General features: G+C 41.6%; 4 protein-coding genes across 12 annotated transcripts; 2 read left to right on the forward strand and 2 right to left on the reverse strand.

The window, feature by feature from the left end:
• Positions 1 to 774: 774 nt before the first annotated feature.
• On the forward strand, positions 775 to 5276 carry ccdc14 (coiled-coil domain containing 14). Of its 3 annotated transcripts, none has more exons than XM_049755530.1 (11): positions 775 to 936; positions 1710 to 1768; positions 1872 to 1935; positions 2212 to 2284; positions 2392 to 2511; positions 2869 to 3351; positions 3583 to 3715; positions 3777 to 3847; positions 4109 to 4252; positions 4502 to 4604; positions 4667 to 5276. In XM_049755530.1, the coding sequence occupies exons 1-11, from the start codon at positions 913 to 915 to the stop codon at positions 5169 to 5171; spliced, it is 1779 nt and encodes a 592-aa protein (XP_049611487.1). In that variant the 5' UTR covers positions 775 to 912; the 3' UTR covers positions 5172 to 5276. The 3 variants fall into 3 exon arrangements, with proteins under 3 accessions (XP_049611487.1, XP_049611488.1, XP_049611489.1); XM_049755531.1 differs by having other exon boundaries at positions 1710 to 1748; positions 1922 to 1935; XM_049755532.2 differs by having other exon boundaries at positions 860 to 936; positions 1922 to 1935.
• On the reverse strand, positions 5126 to 8210 carry LOC125989315 (ankyrin repeat domain-containing protein 10). 2 transcript variants are annotated; one of them, XM_049755539.1, is made up of 6 exons: positions 8028 to 8210; positions 7189 to 7341; positions 6977 to 7068; positions 6531 to 6757; positions 6384 to 6443; positions 5126 to 6170 (listed from the first exon to the last, which is right to left on the reverse strand). In XM_049755539.1, exons 1-6 carry the CDS (start codon positions 8208 to 8210, stop codon positions 5821 to 5823), a joined length of 1065 nt encoding a protein of 354 aa, XP_049611496.1. In that variant the 3' UTR covers positions 5126 to 5820. The 2 variants fall into 2 exon arrangements, with proteins under 2 accessions (XP_049611496.1, XP_049611495.1); XM_049755538.1 differs by having other exon boundaries at positions 5126 to 6173.
• Positions 7787 to 12630, forward strand: hsf2bp (heat shock transcription factor 2 binding protein). 6 transcript variants are annotated; one of them, XM_049755541.1, is made up of 10 exons: positions 7787 to 7856; positions 8595 to 8698; positions 8930 to 9065; positions 9485 to 9588; positions 10083 to 10232; positions 10562 to 10706; positions 10802 to 10919; positions 11391 to 11494; positions 12013 to 12212; positions 12331 to 12630. In XM_049755541.1, the coding sequence occupies exons 2-10, from the start codon at positions 8651 to 8653 to the stop codon at positions 12358 to 12360; spliced, it is 1035 nt and encodes a 344-aa protein (XP_049611498.1). In that variant the 5' UTR covers positions 7787 to 7856; positions 8595 to 8650; the 3' UTR covers positions 12361 to 12630. The 6 variants fall into 6 exon arrangements, with proteins under 6 accessions (XP_049611498.1, XP_049611499.1, XP_049611501.1 ...); XM_049755542.2 differs by having other exon boundaries at positions 7811 to 8016; XM_049755544.1 differs by having other exon boundaries at positions 7813 to 7835.
• Positions 12631 to 12688: 58 nt separating this feature from the next.
• Positions 12689 to 15128, reverse strand: cryaa (crystallin, alpha A). The gene is made up of 4 exons (XM_049755136.2): positions 15014 to 15128; positions 13597 to 13972; positions 13396 to 13518; positions 12689 to 13316 (listed from the first exon to the last, which is right to left on the reverse strand). Exons 2-4 carry the CDS (start codon positions 13957 to 13959, stop codon positions 13107 to 13109), a joined length of 696 nt encoding a protein of 231 aa, XP_049611093.1. The 5' UTR covers positions 13960 to 13972; positions 15014 to 15128; the 3' UTR covers positions 12689 to 13106.
• Between the last annotated feature and the right edge of the window lie 858 nt (positions 15129 to 15986).

A 15986-nucleotide genomic window follows, 5' to 3' on the forward strand; every position in this document is an offset into this window, starting at 1 on the left:
CACGGGAAATCAGAAATCATTTTGCAGAGGTCTCATTTAATTCAATCATGAACATTCATAATTTTGATTTTACTGCCACAGACATAAAAAAAACTGTGACCACAATACAGGTATTAGTGGTCACTCATATTCCAATATTGCATATTACTTATGTTTGTAGCCACCAGTAAAGTATAGAAGGTGCACACAAATACACATTATTATCCTCTCTGCAAAGTTGGGTGATCAAATCGAGCGCACCTAGTGTAGAATGAATTATTTATTATGTTGTTTGTTTATTATTTATTCATCGCTCATATTTATTCATTGTTTGTGCCTTCTTGTTTTTACTTTTTGTGTTGTTTACTTGCATGTACATTGTGTGCTATGTCTTGTCACCGTGGGATAGTGGGAAACGTAATTTCGATCTCTTTGTATGTCTTGGCATGTGAAGAAATTGACAATAAAGCAGACTTTGACTTTGACTTTTGAAATGTAGATGTCATCTATGTATTTTGTATTTTTTGTAACCCAGGAAGGGTACTGACCTCCTCATTCCTTCAGTACTATTGTGGCAGAAGGGAGCAACGCGTCTTCATTCCATGACTGTCTGCCAACAACTGTGGCTTCGACTAGCTCGAGTCAATTAATCAAAGATATAAAGAGAAGATGATGTCACAAAGGACAAACATAAATATCACCCCACCCCGAAGTGTAGGCCTGCTGGGTGAGGCCTGGTACTGGGTTCGCCACACTATAGTTATCGCGATAGGGGGCGATAGTGCGCTTTGGTTGGTTGCAATTTGCCACCAGTCAAAACAAGAAGAAGAAAATTCGAATAAGAACTCTACGTTATAGTGCCATGATTGCAGAGTAACCACATTAAAGGAGCAGCACAAGTTGTTGGCTTCATATTGATGAAGTTTCTCAGCAATGAAAGGAAGTGTGAAACGAAAGGTCGGACTACGTTTACAAATTCGGTTACTTTCGCTGCACTTTTACCTTACTTCTCTATCCTGTGGTGGGTCTCACGTCTTTTTTACTTGGTTAAATCTATTCTTGGAGCAAACGCTCTCTGCCATTGCTATTGGTGACGATGTTCCTTCCAATTCATTTAACTGCGGACTTTTTAACATGTAATATAAGGAAGATACGCATCGAGACGGTTGGGTGGTTTGGCTGATGCCTGCGATACGTCATCGTGTCTGCCATCTTGGATGTGGCAGATATGTCCGAAGGATCTGAACATCAAAGAGTGATAAAGTACCAAGTATACCAAGTGAATGATTCTCTTTCAACCCATTCAATATACAGCAATTATATTAATGATAATATTAATAATATTTCTTGTTCGTTTTAACGTCTGGCCCCACTAAATACTATCAATTGAACTAAAATAAAAACATGGAATGTATAGAAGCACCATTTTAGGCAGTATGATGTTAAGGATCTAAGTCAGAAATGGTCAACTCCAGTCCACTCCTGTTCTAAGAACTTGCAAAGTGTTTCAAGAAAATCCTTGAAAAGTGTCTCTCAAATTTTATGTGCTTTTTTTTCTATCATTAATATATTGGTCCAAACAAATCTACAGTCAGTGCAGTGATTGAAATGTCAGTCTGGTCTGATGAGAAGTGGGATACGTCTCACCTAGCTGGGATAGATGCAAGTTTGCAGCGTATGTGCAATGAAGATCAGTGAATGAATTGAACCACCAGGCTTGTGTTTGACAGGTAGCAACTTCTGGAAGGGTAACAGGTGGCGGAGCCAAGGTACAGCAGGCCAGAAAACGGCAAGTTCATTCATTTTGTTATTGCACCTTTTACACTGTTCTTCCACAGACAGCATGCTCCTAATTCAGAAATGCATTGTAATTTTTTCTATTTTATGAACAGAGCCACATTTCCAGGACCAGAGGGACCAACATACTCTTTGTATTCCACAGAACCTCATGACCAGGTAAAAAAAAGTACATAAAAGTATTTCTATGTTGTTACTTCACACCACTTGTCTTGAAGAGGTTTTTGAGGGATTGGTGATGATTGCCGAGAGTTTCAGTCCTTTAGGAGAGAGGGATTGATTTTGGTAGAATTTTTTTAATTTTTTTATTCATAGTAGAATTGTTAATAAGCTCTTTAAAAGACCCATTGACAATTATCCACCCAGCATACCACTTTGAGTACTGTACATCAATTATTATTAATTCTTTTGAAAACATCCCACACCTTTGTTCAGATTGCCAGTCTGCACTCAGGGCTGGATCGCTGTGCTGTTTTGCTTTCTGGCATGCTCCAGGTGGACAAGGAAGGTCAGAGGGATTTCCTGTTTTCAAATTCACAAATGAAGAGCTTGTACTGTAGAAATGATGTGTGCTACGGTGTGACCGTGTCTGTTTTGTTTTGTGATTTTGCCCAGAGCCCTCGACAAAACCCAGCAAAGCAGTAAACGGTGGTGCTGCCAAACCAAAACCATCCGCAGGACTGGGTAAAAAGAGTGGCAAGAAATTTCCTCCAACGACAGGTGGTTCCCAAAAAGGTGCTCAGTTTTGGTTACTCATATTTAGTTTTGTTAGAGGTGTTTTACGTAGATAGACATGTAATGAGTAAAATGAAAAAAACGTAAACTGTAAGAGGGGAGTTCATAGTTTTAAAACTGCTAGTAAGAATTGAACGTCTATCCCAAATATGCAAACTGCTTACCATCACTGCTGAAAACACAGACCAATGGATTAGACAACATTGCAGAACATTGCTTTTTAATTTTCCATTGTATTTTTTCAACTCAAAAACTAACTGGCACTGGTTTTGCAGCATCAACCTTTGATAGATTCTCATTCATAGTTTGAATGAAGAGAAAGTACTTTTTCACACATTTGCTTTATTCCACCTTCAGAACACCGTTCTAAACAGGTCCCAAAAGCAAAATATCCTCCAGGTACACAAGTGGGAGCGAAGAAGGCGCACCCTCCCGCCCGACAGTCTCACTTGCTTCCATCACCGAAGGAGTCTCATCCACCTCGACGGTCTGCCCCTAACCAGCCCTTGAACTCCGTCCTCCTGTCTGTGACCCAGTCTGAGTCTGCGCCGCACTCCACCCCCCCTTCAAGCCAACGACCTCACACTCAGACTACCCACCAGCCAGGTGGCGGTGACCACAGGGCCTCCTTTAATGGCAAGGATATTGATTCTGTGCCTGTGAAGGACACAGACATCCAAAGTGAGACACACCAGAGTGTACACAACTCTGACAAAAAAATTGATGCTGGTCAGCCTTATGACACCCATGCACGTAGTGAGGAGGAGGACATTGGTCCGGGAAAACTAAGGACTGTTCAGTATCTTCTGGGAGAGCTCAAGACATTGATAGCTGGAAAAGGTATGTTTTTCCTGTCTTGACTTCTAAGAAAAGGACTGAAGGAAGACTTTCAAACTAGTAAGGGGCTAGCTGGAGCATGGTGGTCTGCTAAATATTTAGCAAAAAATTGAAAAGGTTTTTTTTTTTTTTTTTTTTTTTAAATCCACTAGTGGACATTAAAATACAGTATTTGCATAGTGCATCACATCACGCATGTTTCTGTCCCCATTCACTGGCACTTTGGTTGTGCAGGCAGTATTGCAGAGAAGCTGCTCAGTCATCTGGAGTTGACAGTGTCCTCACCGCAGTTGAACTCCAAAGGTTCGGACCCTGAGAAATCTGCAGACCTCCAGGCCCTGCACAACCTGAACGCTCAACTTCACAAGTAGGGCACAATGTTAGAAGTGGTTCCGGCCACTATGTTTACGTTCATGTCGTTATTCCAGACGAGTGGAGTTTCTGAACAAAGAATTAAAGGAGAGAACGAGACAACTAAATATTGAAAGCCTTTGTCAAGGTAAATGTTTTGCGTTTGTGTCCGTATTGTGTCTGCCCTTTTTAATTTATATCATGACCAATTGAAATAAATCTCTACTAGAGTCCTTTTGCAATACTGTCCTGCCACCTATCCACCTATCCACCACCTATCGTGGTTGGGATCTGGAACCTTAGCCCTACTCTATCCTTGACCTATTTTGATGACTCCTGAGAACGGTTTTAAATCGTGAAACTATGCATGTCTCTTTTAAATTACGAAAGTTAAACATTTTGTCTTTAGTGGTTAGTGTGCCGGAAGATCTTGCCGCCACTCAACGCCGACTGCAGGAGCTTCAAGTTGTTCTCGCTGAAGTGCGGAAATGTCTTCTGGACACGAAGAAACAGCTGCGCGACAGTGAGGCAGAGAATGCGCTGATGAAATCAGGTAGGGTCTTGACCTATTTGCTGATTTGCTTCTTTTAGAATTGTACAGCAACACAAGCAACTTTTTACTGCGTTAAGGCAGATGTGATTATTTATCAACAACTATGGGACAGTTTTGGGACTCCAGATAACGTTCATAACCCATTTACAATGCACTTGCTGTTCTCATTCCAAATGAACAACCCATGTTTGCATAAGCAACAACAGAACATTGACAGCATGCGGTTGTGTGTGTTTGTACTATATGCAGAGTTGGAGACCTTGAAAACCAAACTTGTCCAGAGTCAGCAGGAAAAGAACGAACTAGCCATACTTGCCCAGCAAAGATTGGAACGAATAGAAAACCTCAAGCAGTAGGTCTTGGTATATACCCAAGTTGCTATCAAAGCTTAATTTGCCTCCCTCTTTGTTTCAGGACTATCAGGAGTCGGAACATATCGGAGTTTGACACAGTTGTTGACCTTGCGGTGTCTGATGCAGCACTCAAGGACCAATATGATGATCCAAACGGCGCCACTGAACGCATCACTAAATACCTGATGACTCTGGGCCAACCAGAGGTCTCGTACGTCAGTGATAATGTACACATGGCTGCAGAAAGGGAAGAGAAAACGCCAGATGAAGTGAAAATGACCCAGCGAGAAACACCGCCATCTCGTCCAAATCATTGTGACCAGACACACAGTGAAGGTTTAGCGGTAGTACAATTATCAGAGCAGCAGACGGAAAAAGAGCGTCGGAAAACGTTTGATTCGTTCCTTTCTGAGGGCAAAGTGGATACTCTGACACCTGACTGCAGTATGAGATCAGTGTCGACCTTTGACACCAGAGATGAGGCGGCGTTTCGAGATGGATTGGCAGCTCTGGATGCCAGCATAGCCAGTCTGCAGAAAACAATCAAACGGGATTTATCGGGATGATTGTACCTCAATGGCGTGGTTTACAAGCCTGGTTTGAATTTGTTTTTATCCGTTTTAACGACATAAGATTATTAATAAAAATGTGTTTGACTCTGTCTATGAGAATCTGGTTTTACAATCATTGAACACTTGATACACATGTATTTTTTTGAAAAGTTTACTAATTGTATTTTTGATTGTCAGAAATGGTGTGAATATTGAGAAGCAAGTTACAAAAAGGTATACAGTACATCACAATTCAAAGGTAACTGAAGAATGCACAGCGGATCCCGGTCAAAGTCAGACAACCCAATATCTTGCCCCAACATCAAGCGAGGGGATGAAAAACAGAAATACAGGCGTCCCTGCTGCTTGCAGCAAAAACAGTTGCTGGGTTATGGACTTCAAGTAACATCAGGATGCCGCAGATTACAAAGATAACCCTGTATTTCTTCTCTCTCTGATGTAAATACTAACTAGATTTATAAATGATTAATACTCTGGCTCAATAAAGGTTTGGAAACTGTTATATACAACCCAGAGTCAGATGAAGCACCAAGAGGACATTCCCAAAATGTGTCCCAAAAAAGTGAGATCATCATGAACAAATTTCATGCGACAATTTGGGGAACCGAGACAGCCTGTGAGAAAATATAAAAATGCCTTTGATTTAGAATCTGTCGTGGGACAGATGCATGACACCTTCCATATTTTGAAAAGACTTCTGCTTATAGTGGTCTCTGTCAGACAACTCCTCCGCTGTGTCCCCAAAGCCATGATAATGTCCATAAAGTAGGAATTCGCCCCAGTCAGCTTTTAGTAGACTCTTCGATTCTGGTCGATGGGGCACGCAGCCGTTGGGACTTCCAGTCAGATGCAGTGAGCCGCACATATCAGGTGAGTTGCGCTGATCGGATGGCGAACTTCTCTGCTGCCAAGACAGCCGTGTGGAAGCTTCATCACAGTCGGGAATGCTTTTCATTGGTTCGTCGTCAACAGGAGAGGGTGGATGGACACTGCCTGCTGGAGAGGGGGGGAAAAAGTGTCAACCAATTCACATGAAGTACAAAACTTCACTACTTTGAACAACAGATATTTGAAGTCAAATGGAACAACGCGTTGACAAATTATGCTCATGGACATATTTTCTTTTGCCTATGTGAAAGTGACTAATTTTCCTGTGTGCAATCCTAGCTGCATTGTCACCACAACCTGCATTTGTGGTCAACTCACCTCCACAGTTGGATTCCATGCTGTCCTCAAGCTCAGAATGCTGCATCTGTGGTAACACTTCTGCAATGCAACAGACGCCATCCGAGTTTACGGGACAAATTCAAGTCCACCGATGCTGCTCTTGATCGCAAAGGGAGTCAATGTTACCTCTCCTTGCCTTCTTCATTTGACCATTCTCAAAAGCAGACTGCAGTCTTTTCCTACACAGCAGACCGGGATCACGGACAGGGCCGTTCCCATTCTTCTCCCCATTGCCATGGAGCTCACCGAGCTGCAACAGGTGCTCCTGCAAGTTGGCTATGAAGCGGAGGCAGTCATCAGAGCCGTGAGTGCGTGCGAGGTCAGCTGCGGTTTGGCCACTGGTGTTCCTTAAGCTGCACAGTGAGAAAAGGCAAGTGACTGCAAAGAAAAATTCCATACAGTCATCTGTACAGTATTGAGTGTGTAAAAAAACAACAACTTTACAGTCTAGTTTCATTTACATTAGGTTTCAATTATGAGCAACCTTTAGCGTCATAGAGCGAGTTCAACCTCCATTGTCTATGCAGACTCAAGCTGCGCTAGTCTTGAGTTCTGCTTAGAGTTATACTTACTGTAGTTTGGCACCTGCTATCAGCAGAACTTGGATACACTCCATGGAGGCTGCTCTGGCAGCTTTATGGATGGGAGCCTCACCTATCAAATCCTGAAAACACAGATGCAAGATGGAAATATTAATCCCCTGCATAAATTGCATGTGAACAAAGAAAAAACAATACTTAATGTGCTTAGTAATGAACATGTGAATTTTCTGTTCATAGCTCACCTGCCGGTTGACATCTGCACCAGCCTGCAACAGCCACAAAACACAGCGAGTATGCCCCCCAAGTGCAGCGGTGTGTATTGGGGTATGGTTGAAGCGAGTGGACACCATGTTCACGTTGCAACCCATTTGCACCAGGCGCATGACACACTCCAACTATATAAAACCAGGAAATCATTCAAATTAGATGCAGAGATTTTTTTTTGTTAGCAATAAAGGGGATTTCCTTATAATTATGTCAAATCTGTTTCTTATAGTCTTGCATATTTGTTGTTAAACTCAAAACCAAAATTGTCAAACTCATTTTTTTATGGGCCATATAGCTCAGAGGACCATTATGATTGTGTAGTCACCATAACCAGGTCATCATATTATTACATATGCACTACAAATTTATTTTTAGTGCATATTAATTTTTGCACAGTTTTAAAATCACAAGTCAAGTAATATAGGATGCCATTGTCCTGTTACTACATCAACATAAACAGACACCACACTTCCTGTACAGCTTGGCGCCTTAGCTACTATTGGCTCCGTGGGGTTCCTCCGCAACCAATCAAAGAGCTCTAAGCATTTTTTTCCTTCAAATTTTCCGTCTTACAACTTTATTGCACATACAAACTTGCTCGCTAGTCGCGGTCGACGCTCACGTAAGAAAACCGCTTAACTTAGTACGTATTCGACTTGTTCACCCTCAAACTACAAACACTTAGTAATAGACGAGGCACATAAAGTCGAGATTTAAATTTGAACCTAATACTTTTTACTATCGTGGCATGCATGAAAAAGCCGACAAAACACACGAATGTCCTCCTTCTACGGACTCTGAAGGTAATCCGCACCTGTCCACAGTGAGCAGCCCAGTGAATGGGGGTCCAACCGTAGCAGGAGTCCTCGGTTGTTAGACTGTGATGCTGGTTCAGTGACAGCAAAGCTCCAACATCTCCATCACGACAAGCGCGGTGGATGGGGAACATGCCCGTGAGCGCCTCATCGGCGCTCGAAAAGTCTCGTTCTATAGACATGAGTAAAGTCTGAAAGCTCTCCGAGGTTTTTCCTGGACTCACGGAGCTGTCTAAACACGTTTCAAATTAATTCAAACACAAAGGAAGTCGAGATAAGCTTTCGACTCTGTTGGAAATTAGCAAAACACGAACTGGAATTATTTACAGACTGGTTTAGTTAATGAGAGTCGGTTGGAAGGAAGACCCGGAAACGAAAAAACGACGACGTCAATTTATCAGGTGTATGGGATACAGATCTGTATTTAGTCTTTGTGGTAAGGTACGACGCTTTATTTATTTATTTATTTATTTATTTATTTATTTATTTATTGAGGGAGTGGACATGTATTAATCAGTTTTCAAACAATAAAAATAATTTACTCATGTGCCGCCTTTCCATTGCAGGAATCGTTATATTTGGATTAACGGAAGAATAACGTTGAAAGTAAAACTAGCATAGCATGTCATCATTTGGTGTGCCACCGCCTCTCTTGCCTGATGGCGCTAAGGTTTGTCATGAATCAGACTAAATATAATTGTATCAGTCAACTTTGTCAAAGTATAAATGCGAATAGTTTGGATGAGGAGAAAATTGGTAATTATATGCATGGTAAATTTGCTAATTCCTAATCCTAGTCCTGTAAGTATACCAAAAGTATTTTCCAGTGAGCTTTCTGTGTTTGACTGTGTCTGTACTTTTTTTTTTTGACACCCCCCTTTGTTTATTGTTTTCACCTCAGGATGGTTTTGTTCGAGTGCGGAAAAGAGACCTGGAAAGGTTACGCACACAGGTCATGCAGTTAAGGGAGTTCCTGCCCAGAGTAGTGAACAGTGATTTGATTGACATGCTATACAAAACTAGAGTAACAAAAGCAGGTAAGCCATGATGATTGTAAACCGTCTACCTTTTAGAATTATCCATCAGTGTACAGTGCATCCCCACAAGGATGAGATGTAAAAATAATTGACAAGGGGCAAGCTTTGTGATTGATAGGTTTTGCCCATGCTGATAGGCTCCTTCCATCCATATGATCCTGAACCCGAGAAGTAGTGCAAAACAGGGTTGAATTATTTCAATGTCAATACTTTTTGCCACATTTTTAATTGGTGGTGGGCCAAGAGATTCCTCTCATTTAAAATGAGTGACTTGGCTCAATAAAGGTTGGGAAACAGATGTGGCTGTGCTATATTTAATATGAGTATTTCTATCTTGATAACCCTACTGTTTCCTTGCTTCTTCATTTATTGTGTCAATTATACTTACTATTTTGGAATATGTGTGTGTCGGTGACTAGTGAAAGAGCAACAAGCACAGGAACGGGAGCTTTTACAGCAAGAGTGTCTTCATCTTCAGTCCAGGTTGGAGGCGCTACAAATTGAATGTCACAGGGAAAGAGAGGTGAGACCTAAAGGAATGGGCAATTTTTAAACAATAGTTTTAATAACAAAAACAATTTCAGCATCATGAGATCCAATAGCACTCACATGTCAACTATTTTGCTTTTACAAACGTAACAATGTTTGAATGTGTTTAACTGTTTCAGTAGGGTGTTCGTGTAATGATATTTTTATGGTGGTGTAATTTTTTCACAGGTTTGTTTTAGGCCTTGCACAGATGAAAGAGAATTTATTGTATTATTGTTAAAAAAATATTTTATATGTATTTGATTCCTAGAACCTAATTCATATATTCAACAGCATAAAGTTATGATTTTTTTTTCTTTTATAATACACACAAATTTTAACGCTACAGTTGACCCTTTCAGTATTTTGAATCATGTAATTATTTTAAAGCTGGAAGTACAGTAAGTGTCATTACATATAGGTCAACTGCTTCTATAATCTGTTTGATAACAGTGTGATTTGCTCTGCGTGTGTCTATTATACGTTCAGGAAAAATTGATGTTACGTGAGAAGCTCTGGCAGAATGGAACCGAGTTGCAGCAGCAGGCCGACTACTGCTTCAGTCTTGGTTCTGTAGTCTGCAGCCTGTTGTGGAACTGCTCTGCAACTGAAGACACAGTTAAACAGTGGCTAGCTGATGTGAGACTTGTCTTTGTGTTTTACTATGATGTTATGCGTTGAACCCCCGCTATTCACGGAGAATAGGGACAGGTCTTTAACTTTTGTTTCATTTTTGTTGCTAATCGAGTTCATTAGCCCATCCAAGAAAATTATCAGTGCAACAAAACGTGTGTGTGTGTGTGTCTTTCTTAAGACTGCAAACTTTGGCTTCAATCAAAGAAAAATGCTAAATTGAGTTGTTTGCTCAGGCCTGAAATCGGGTTAAAAAAAAATCTGCAAGTGTGTGGGAGCTCACTGAACTATATACCTTTTGTCTAACCGATGCGTGATTGATTCTTGTGGAGTAGGGAAGCCTGCCAGCTTTTCTAGCGGTGGCCACTCAGACTCTGGGGAGCTTCATGAAGACTCTGGATGAGAATGTGACGAGTCAATCTGAGGACTGTAACACCCAAGAGTATCAGTTTATTTTGGCGCTAACTGGAACCATTACCAGTAAGAAGCAGTCATACACAAGTGTTTTGAAGGGGAAAAAACTCAGTTCATGAAACTTAACATGCTGTATCTGCTCTTTTCTTCCTGCCAATCAGACATAGCGGCTGTAACCAGTGGGCGGGACTTCTTGTCCATCTCAGCACATGATCTGTTGGACATGCTGATGAAACTGTTAGAGCTGATGAAGCCTGATGTATTCCCTAAACTCAAAGTGTACGTATGCAAACTACTATTGTGTAATGTAATGGAAGAGGTGCAAATCATCCTGAACAGATACTGATCAGATTCCTGCTCATTATCAACATTTGCTGTAGGGAAGGGATATTCTGATTCATCAGTTTAATTGATTTCTTGACGGAGAATTATTTTGAGTGAGTTTTTGCAATAACAACATGGCTGCAAGGAGAGAGGAGCTAATTTGCAAATGGCGTCAGTTTTACCCTTCAGTTCCCACTAAGAAACAGATGACAAGGGTGGAATCATTTTCAAATTATGTCTATAATTTTATAACATGCCACCCGGGTTCATGACAATGTCACAATTAAGTGTACACTAGTTCCTTGAGTTAATTTACATAAATACAAACATAAGTAAATGTTTTTAAGGGGTAGCCTGCTTGATTCTCAGCATTTAACAAAGTGTGTTGTGCTTGTTTTTGTGCTTATTGCTGGTCTTTTGCCTCAGGTTGATGCTAATGGCTCTTTATAATGCCAGTATCAGTGTCAAGGGACTCAAGTACATGATTGAGAACCCAGCACTTCTGCCTCTTATTCGGACTCTGCTTGAAGGTATGCCCCTTAATATGATAACAAAATGATGTCAAATGCGCTAAATAAAACCATGGAATTTAAGTTTATAACTTGCAGCGCTAGCTCTTGTCCGATGTTTGATTCATTTCATCATTGGATGTGGTGTTTCATGTAACATGTAGAGCCACTAGATAGCGCTGTTGTCAATGTGAACTGAACGAATGGTTCATGTATATCGCATCCATCCATTTTGCTACTGCTTATCCTCAAGTGGAGTCTGTCAGCAGCAGACTTTGGCCAAAGGGTGGAATGATTTTTTTTTGTACGTACCGTTCGTACACACACATCCTCCCCTTTAGCCATGATAATAATCCATTATCCATGTTTTGGGAACGTGAGCCGATGCTGAAGAAAACTGAAGAAAAGGATGGTGATATGACACATAGTGATGTTCCCATGTTTTGTAATCTCATGGAATTTAAAGGAGTGATAGAAAATGGATGTGGAACCTTCATCTTCCACATCTTGTGCTTTACATATATTTGTCTCTGTAACAGACAAATCCTGGGAAGTGTGCTTTCACGGTCTGCGTCTGCTGCAGTCAGTGCTGTTGGAAAATATAGCGGAGTCTTGCCTAGGTGCCACTCTGCTTGATTCAGACCTCCAGGCCCAAGTTAACACTTTTACGTCTAGTGTTCAGCCTAGCTTGAGACTATTGGCTCAGCAAACCTTGGCGGACCTCCAGGTACTCATGCAGGTAACACAGAATTGGGTGCAATTTATGTCAGGTGATGACTGGCATAGTTTGGTCTGGTCATAGTTATTGACAACCTTACAGTAAATTCATGTGAACCAAAACATTTGTGTGTTTCTAGGTTCAAGGATGTAAACAGAACAAACGGTGACATGCCTTTCAGTGTTTTTGTCCTGTTTTCCTGTTTGCTTTTCCCTTGTTTTGTTCTTGTTGGGGAAGAGGCATGGTACAGAGGATTTACCACAGCAGTTAAATGAGCCTGTGTGTGTACGTATATTCACATTTACAAACTATGTGTAAAAAAACTATTTAAAAATTGAAACTGACATGTTTGGTTGTATGATGTTATTTTTTAAACATCTATGTATGTCATGTCAGAGTTGTGTGCAAGAAAATTAAAGAGGAAGTTTGCCTTTTCTTATTTCATTGCAATGCGTTTACGTAAATACTTGAGGGCAATCGATGACACAGGAGTAGCCTTCTGTTAATTTTGCAGCTTTATTATGTTTTTTCTTTCGCATGGACTTCTCAGTATCGAGGTATCCAATGAACAAGGCATAGACTAAAAGACAGGATATATTGGAGACATGAGTAGAAGGTTCCAAAGGTCTGAGCTGGACTGAAAGCAGTCGGGGCGTTAAGAACTTTGTAGAAATCTGTGACAAAATGTGTATGACATTACCTGTGAGCCAAACAATCACGAGGACCTCAATTTCAGCATCCTCATAGGGACCTTTTTCTTATCTTAGTGATGCTCTGAGAGTGTGCTAAGAATCATCTGGAGAGGAAAGACTGAAGCAAGAAGGACCCATGTGTCCTCTATTGGGGAAAAGAGGAAGAATAAGTGGAAGATTTGTGGCTGCCATCCCATTTGGTCGACGCCCACCACTCGAGCCTTTAGGAAGAGGCGGCGGCGTTGGGCTTGTCATCACGAGTGACAGGAATGTTGCGCTCGCTACGGCCGGATTCGTTCCCTCCGCTGACCTTTGGCCCGGTCAGTGTGAGCAGGCCGTCAGCAGAGAGGGTACAGGTGATGGCGGATTGGTCCACGCTGGATGGGAGGCGGTAGCGGCGGTGGAACTCACGGGAGATGTATCCATGGTCATCCTGGAAGACACTCCGGGTTACGACCAAGCCAATTTGCAGACTACTACTAAAAAAAAAAAAAAAGATGGTTGCGACTCACCTGTCTTTCTCCATGCTTGCCTTGGATCTCCACGTAGTCGTCACTGATCTTCACACTCAGCTCATCGGGAGAAAAGTGCTTGACGTCCAGGTAGACCGTGAACTTTTCCCTGTCAGACCTCACCTGGGCAATGTATTAGAGATAGTATAAATATAAATGCAGTCAAGCCTAACAAATGTACACTTCCAATTTGGTTTTTACCTCTGACATTCCAGAGTTGGAAGAATCCAAAAAGTTACGGAACAGTGACTGTCTGTAATAGGGGCTGATAGTGGAGGCAGCGTAGGGGAAGAGGTCGTAATCGAACATGCCCTCGCCAAAGAACTGGTCGAAGAGTCGAGCCGGGTAAATGGAGCCCAGGGCGCGTCTGAACCAGGGGTGCTGGATGGCAATATCCATAATGACTGCGGAGAGGTCTGGTACAGCTTGGCTTGACTCGGGTGATTGAATGTGGCAGCTCAGCTTAGGCTCCCGTAGGTGAAGTGAAGAGAGCGACCAAAGAATGATGTTGAAAACAGCGAGGAGATGAGAGTGACTCGGGTGTTTTCTGCCCAACGGCCGCATCCTCTTTATATACCTAAGAACCAGAAAGAGGGGCTTTAGCCACGATCCCTCTGGAATGGCATTATGTCATGTTGCATTTAGCACACTCAGCAGAATTTGAGTTGAGGATGGGCAGTCTAGGGGTGGGGATTGGTGGGTTTCAGGGTACGGGGACTGGCGTGACTCAGTACCACCTACACGCCAGACACCAGGGGCTGCCAATAAAAACTGTTCCCCGTGTGGAAGGCATGGCCAATACAATACAGCCAGGAAGCAATGTGCAGCGCCGTATTGTTCCGTACGGGTGCCTGGGCCAAGTGGAGATTTAGAGACATAGTTGGAGAGGGGAAGATGAGGTTACTTTTTTAAGTACTTCATTTAATATTTCGCGTTGGGTCCTCACATGTTCCTCATCCCAAATTTCCTATCGAACAAATTTGCCTTTCCATCACTCCTTTCATCTAATTGGTTGCTTGCTTTGTTTCTTTGCCCTGTGTTGCCTTGGTCCGATTTTTTTTTTTTTCAAATGCCATTGGTTAGACATTTCTGAAACTCTAATTGAGTAAAATATGTTTCTAATGCTGCTACTTAACAGTTGCAGCGCTTGTGCTTTAATGACAAGATAATAGCTTGCTGAAGTTATAGAAAGTCACTCACTAGTGTTACTATAAGTTTTATTTTCGATTCACCCGATCACAGTGTGAAAACCTTCGATCTCTGCAAACACTTTCACAATTGGTGTGGGGTGTTGTCTCGACCTGTACAAGACATTCAGGTTTGGTTGCTATGTAATATTCTCACAAATCAGTCTTGTGTTTCTTTTTTTTTTTATTTGCTTAATTACAGTTCAGCACTGAGTACATGACTAAACTTCTCAAAGGGAAATGAGAGTGTGACTTGATATAAAAGTCAACTGTCCCCATAGTCAAAACTTTACCATGCAGGAAACCTTTTTCATTTGTCTCCTGTGAGTTCGAGTATAAAATGATACGAACAAAAGCACGCAGGATGACAATAGACCAAGCAAACTGAAGTGAGATCTTGTTTGACATCAGAGTCAGTTATGCATGCTTACTCGCTTCAAGGAGATATCCAATGGACCGTCCTAATCTTTCTCAACTGGCATGAATGGACAACTTCCCATTTTGTCTCTGAAAACATAATTCATTGAAAATTTCCAAGCATCAAATGCAACACTGAATGCAATCCAACAGCAAACATATTTGCCTCAAGTGACTGAGTCAATGCTTTGATTTTTTTTTAAACCACCAGGTTAATTGGTAACTTACTGCTGAAATCATTTTATGTGTTTCTGCAATTGATAACATAGTGAATGTCATTCAACTGAAATGGTATTTTCAATTAAAATTTGAATGATGTGAAATTAAAATTAGCATTACTCTACGGAAAAAGAAGCGCCACTTGTTAAATTTTCAGCATTCTCAAATTCTGAGTATGAGAAGAGCAATTCAGTTAGCAAATGCCACATTCCTATTCAAAATGGTTAAATGTCAACATCTCTGTGCTATTAAATGAGTCCATACTAAAGCATCTTACCAAACTTAACTAAAAAAGACCACAAATCTTAACATTCAGTTTTGACAAAAAAAAAAGGAGAGGGGTGGGCATGTTATTTCCCATGCCTGCTTCACCACTAGTGGCATTAGGCTAATCCTGCAGGGGCTTTGGCCTCCTAACACTGGGGCTTAGTTGCTCCATATAGTCATGGGCCAAGAGCAACCGAGCCGCTCAGCCGCATCTGTTGTAGGCTAGGCTGCTAGAGGTTGTCCGAAGTTCGGGGTCGGCGAGCTGCTGCCGACCGGACACAGACGTCGATTAGACTGGCTCCAGATCACCAGAGTCAGCACTCTGGCTTTTTAATCAATGGCGCAGACAAAGACTGTCTGTGTGTTCAAACGAGCTGTTTTGGCCTTCTGGCCGCGTGAACATGCTCTTATTCAGTCATTATGAGTTTGATGCGGAGCCACATGGCACCGGGAAGGATCAGAGAGAGCACCTTTATAATAATATTGCATTTTTGTTTGAAG

Source organism: Syngnathus scovelli, chromosome 2 (assembly GCF_024217435.2).
Source record: "Syngnathus scovelli strain Florida chromosome 2, RoL_Ssco_1.2, whole genome shotgun sequence".
NCBI classification, from domain to species: Eukaryota; Metazoa; Chordata; class Actinopteri; order Syngnathiformes; family Syngnathidae; genus Syngnathus; species Syngnathus scovelli.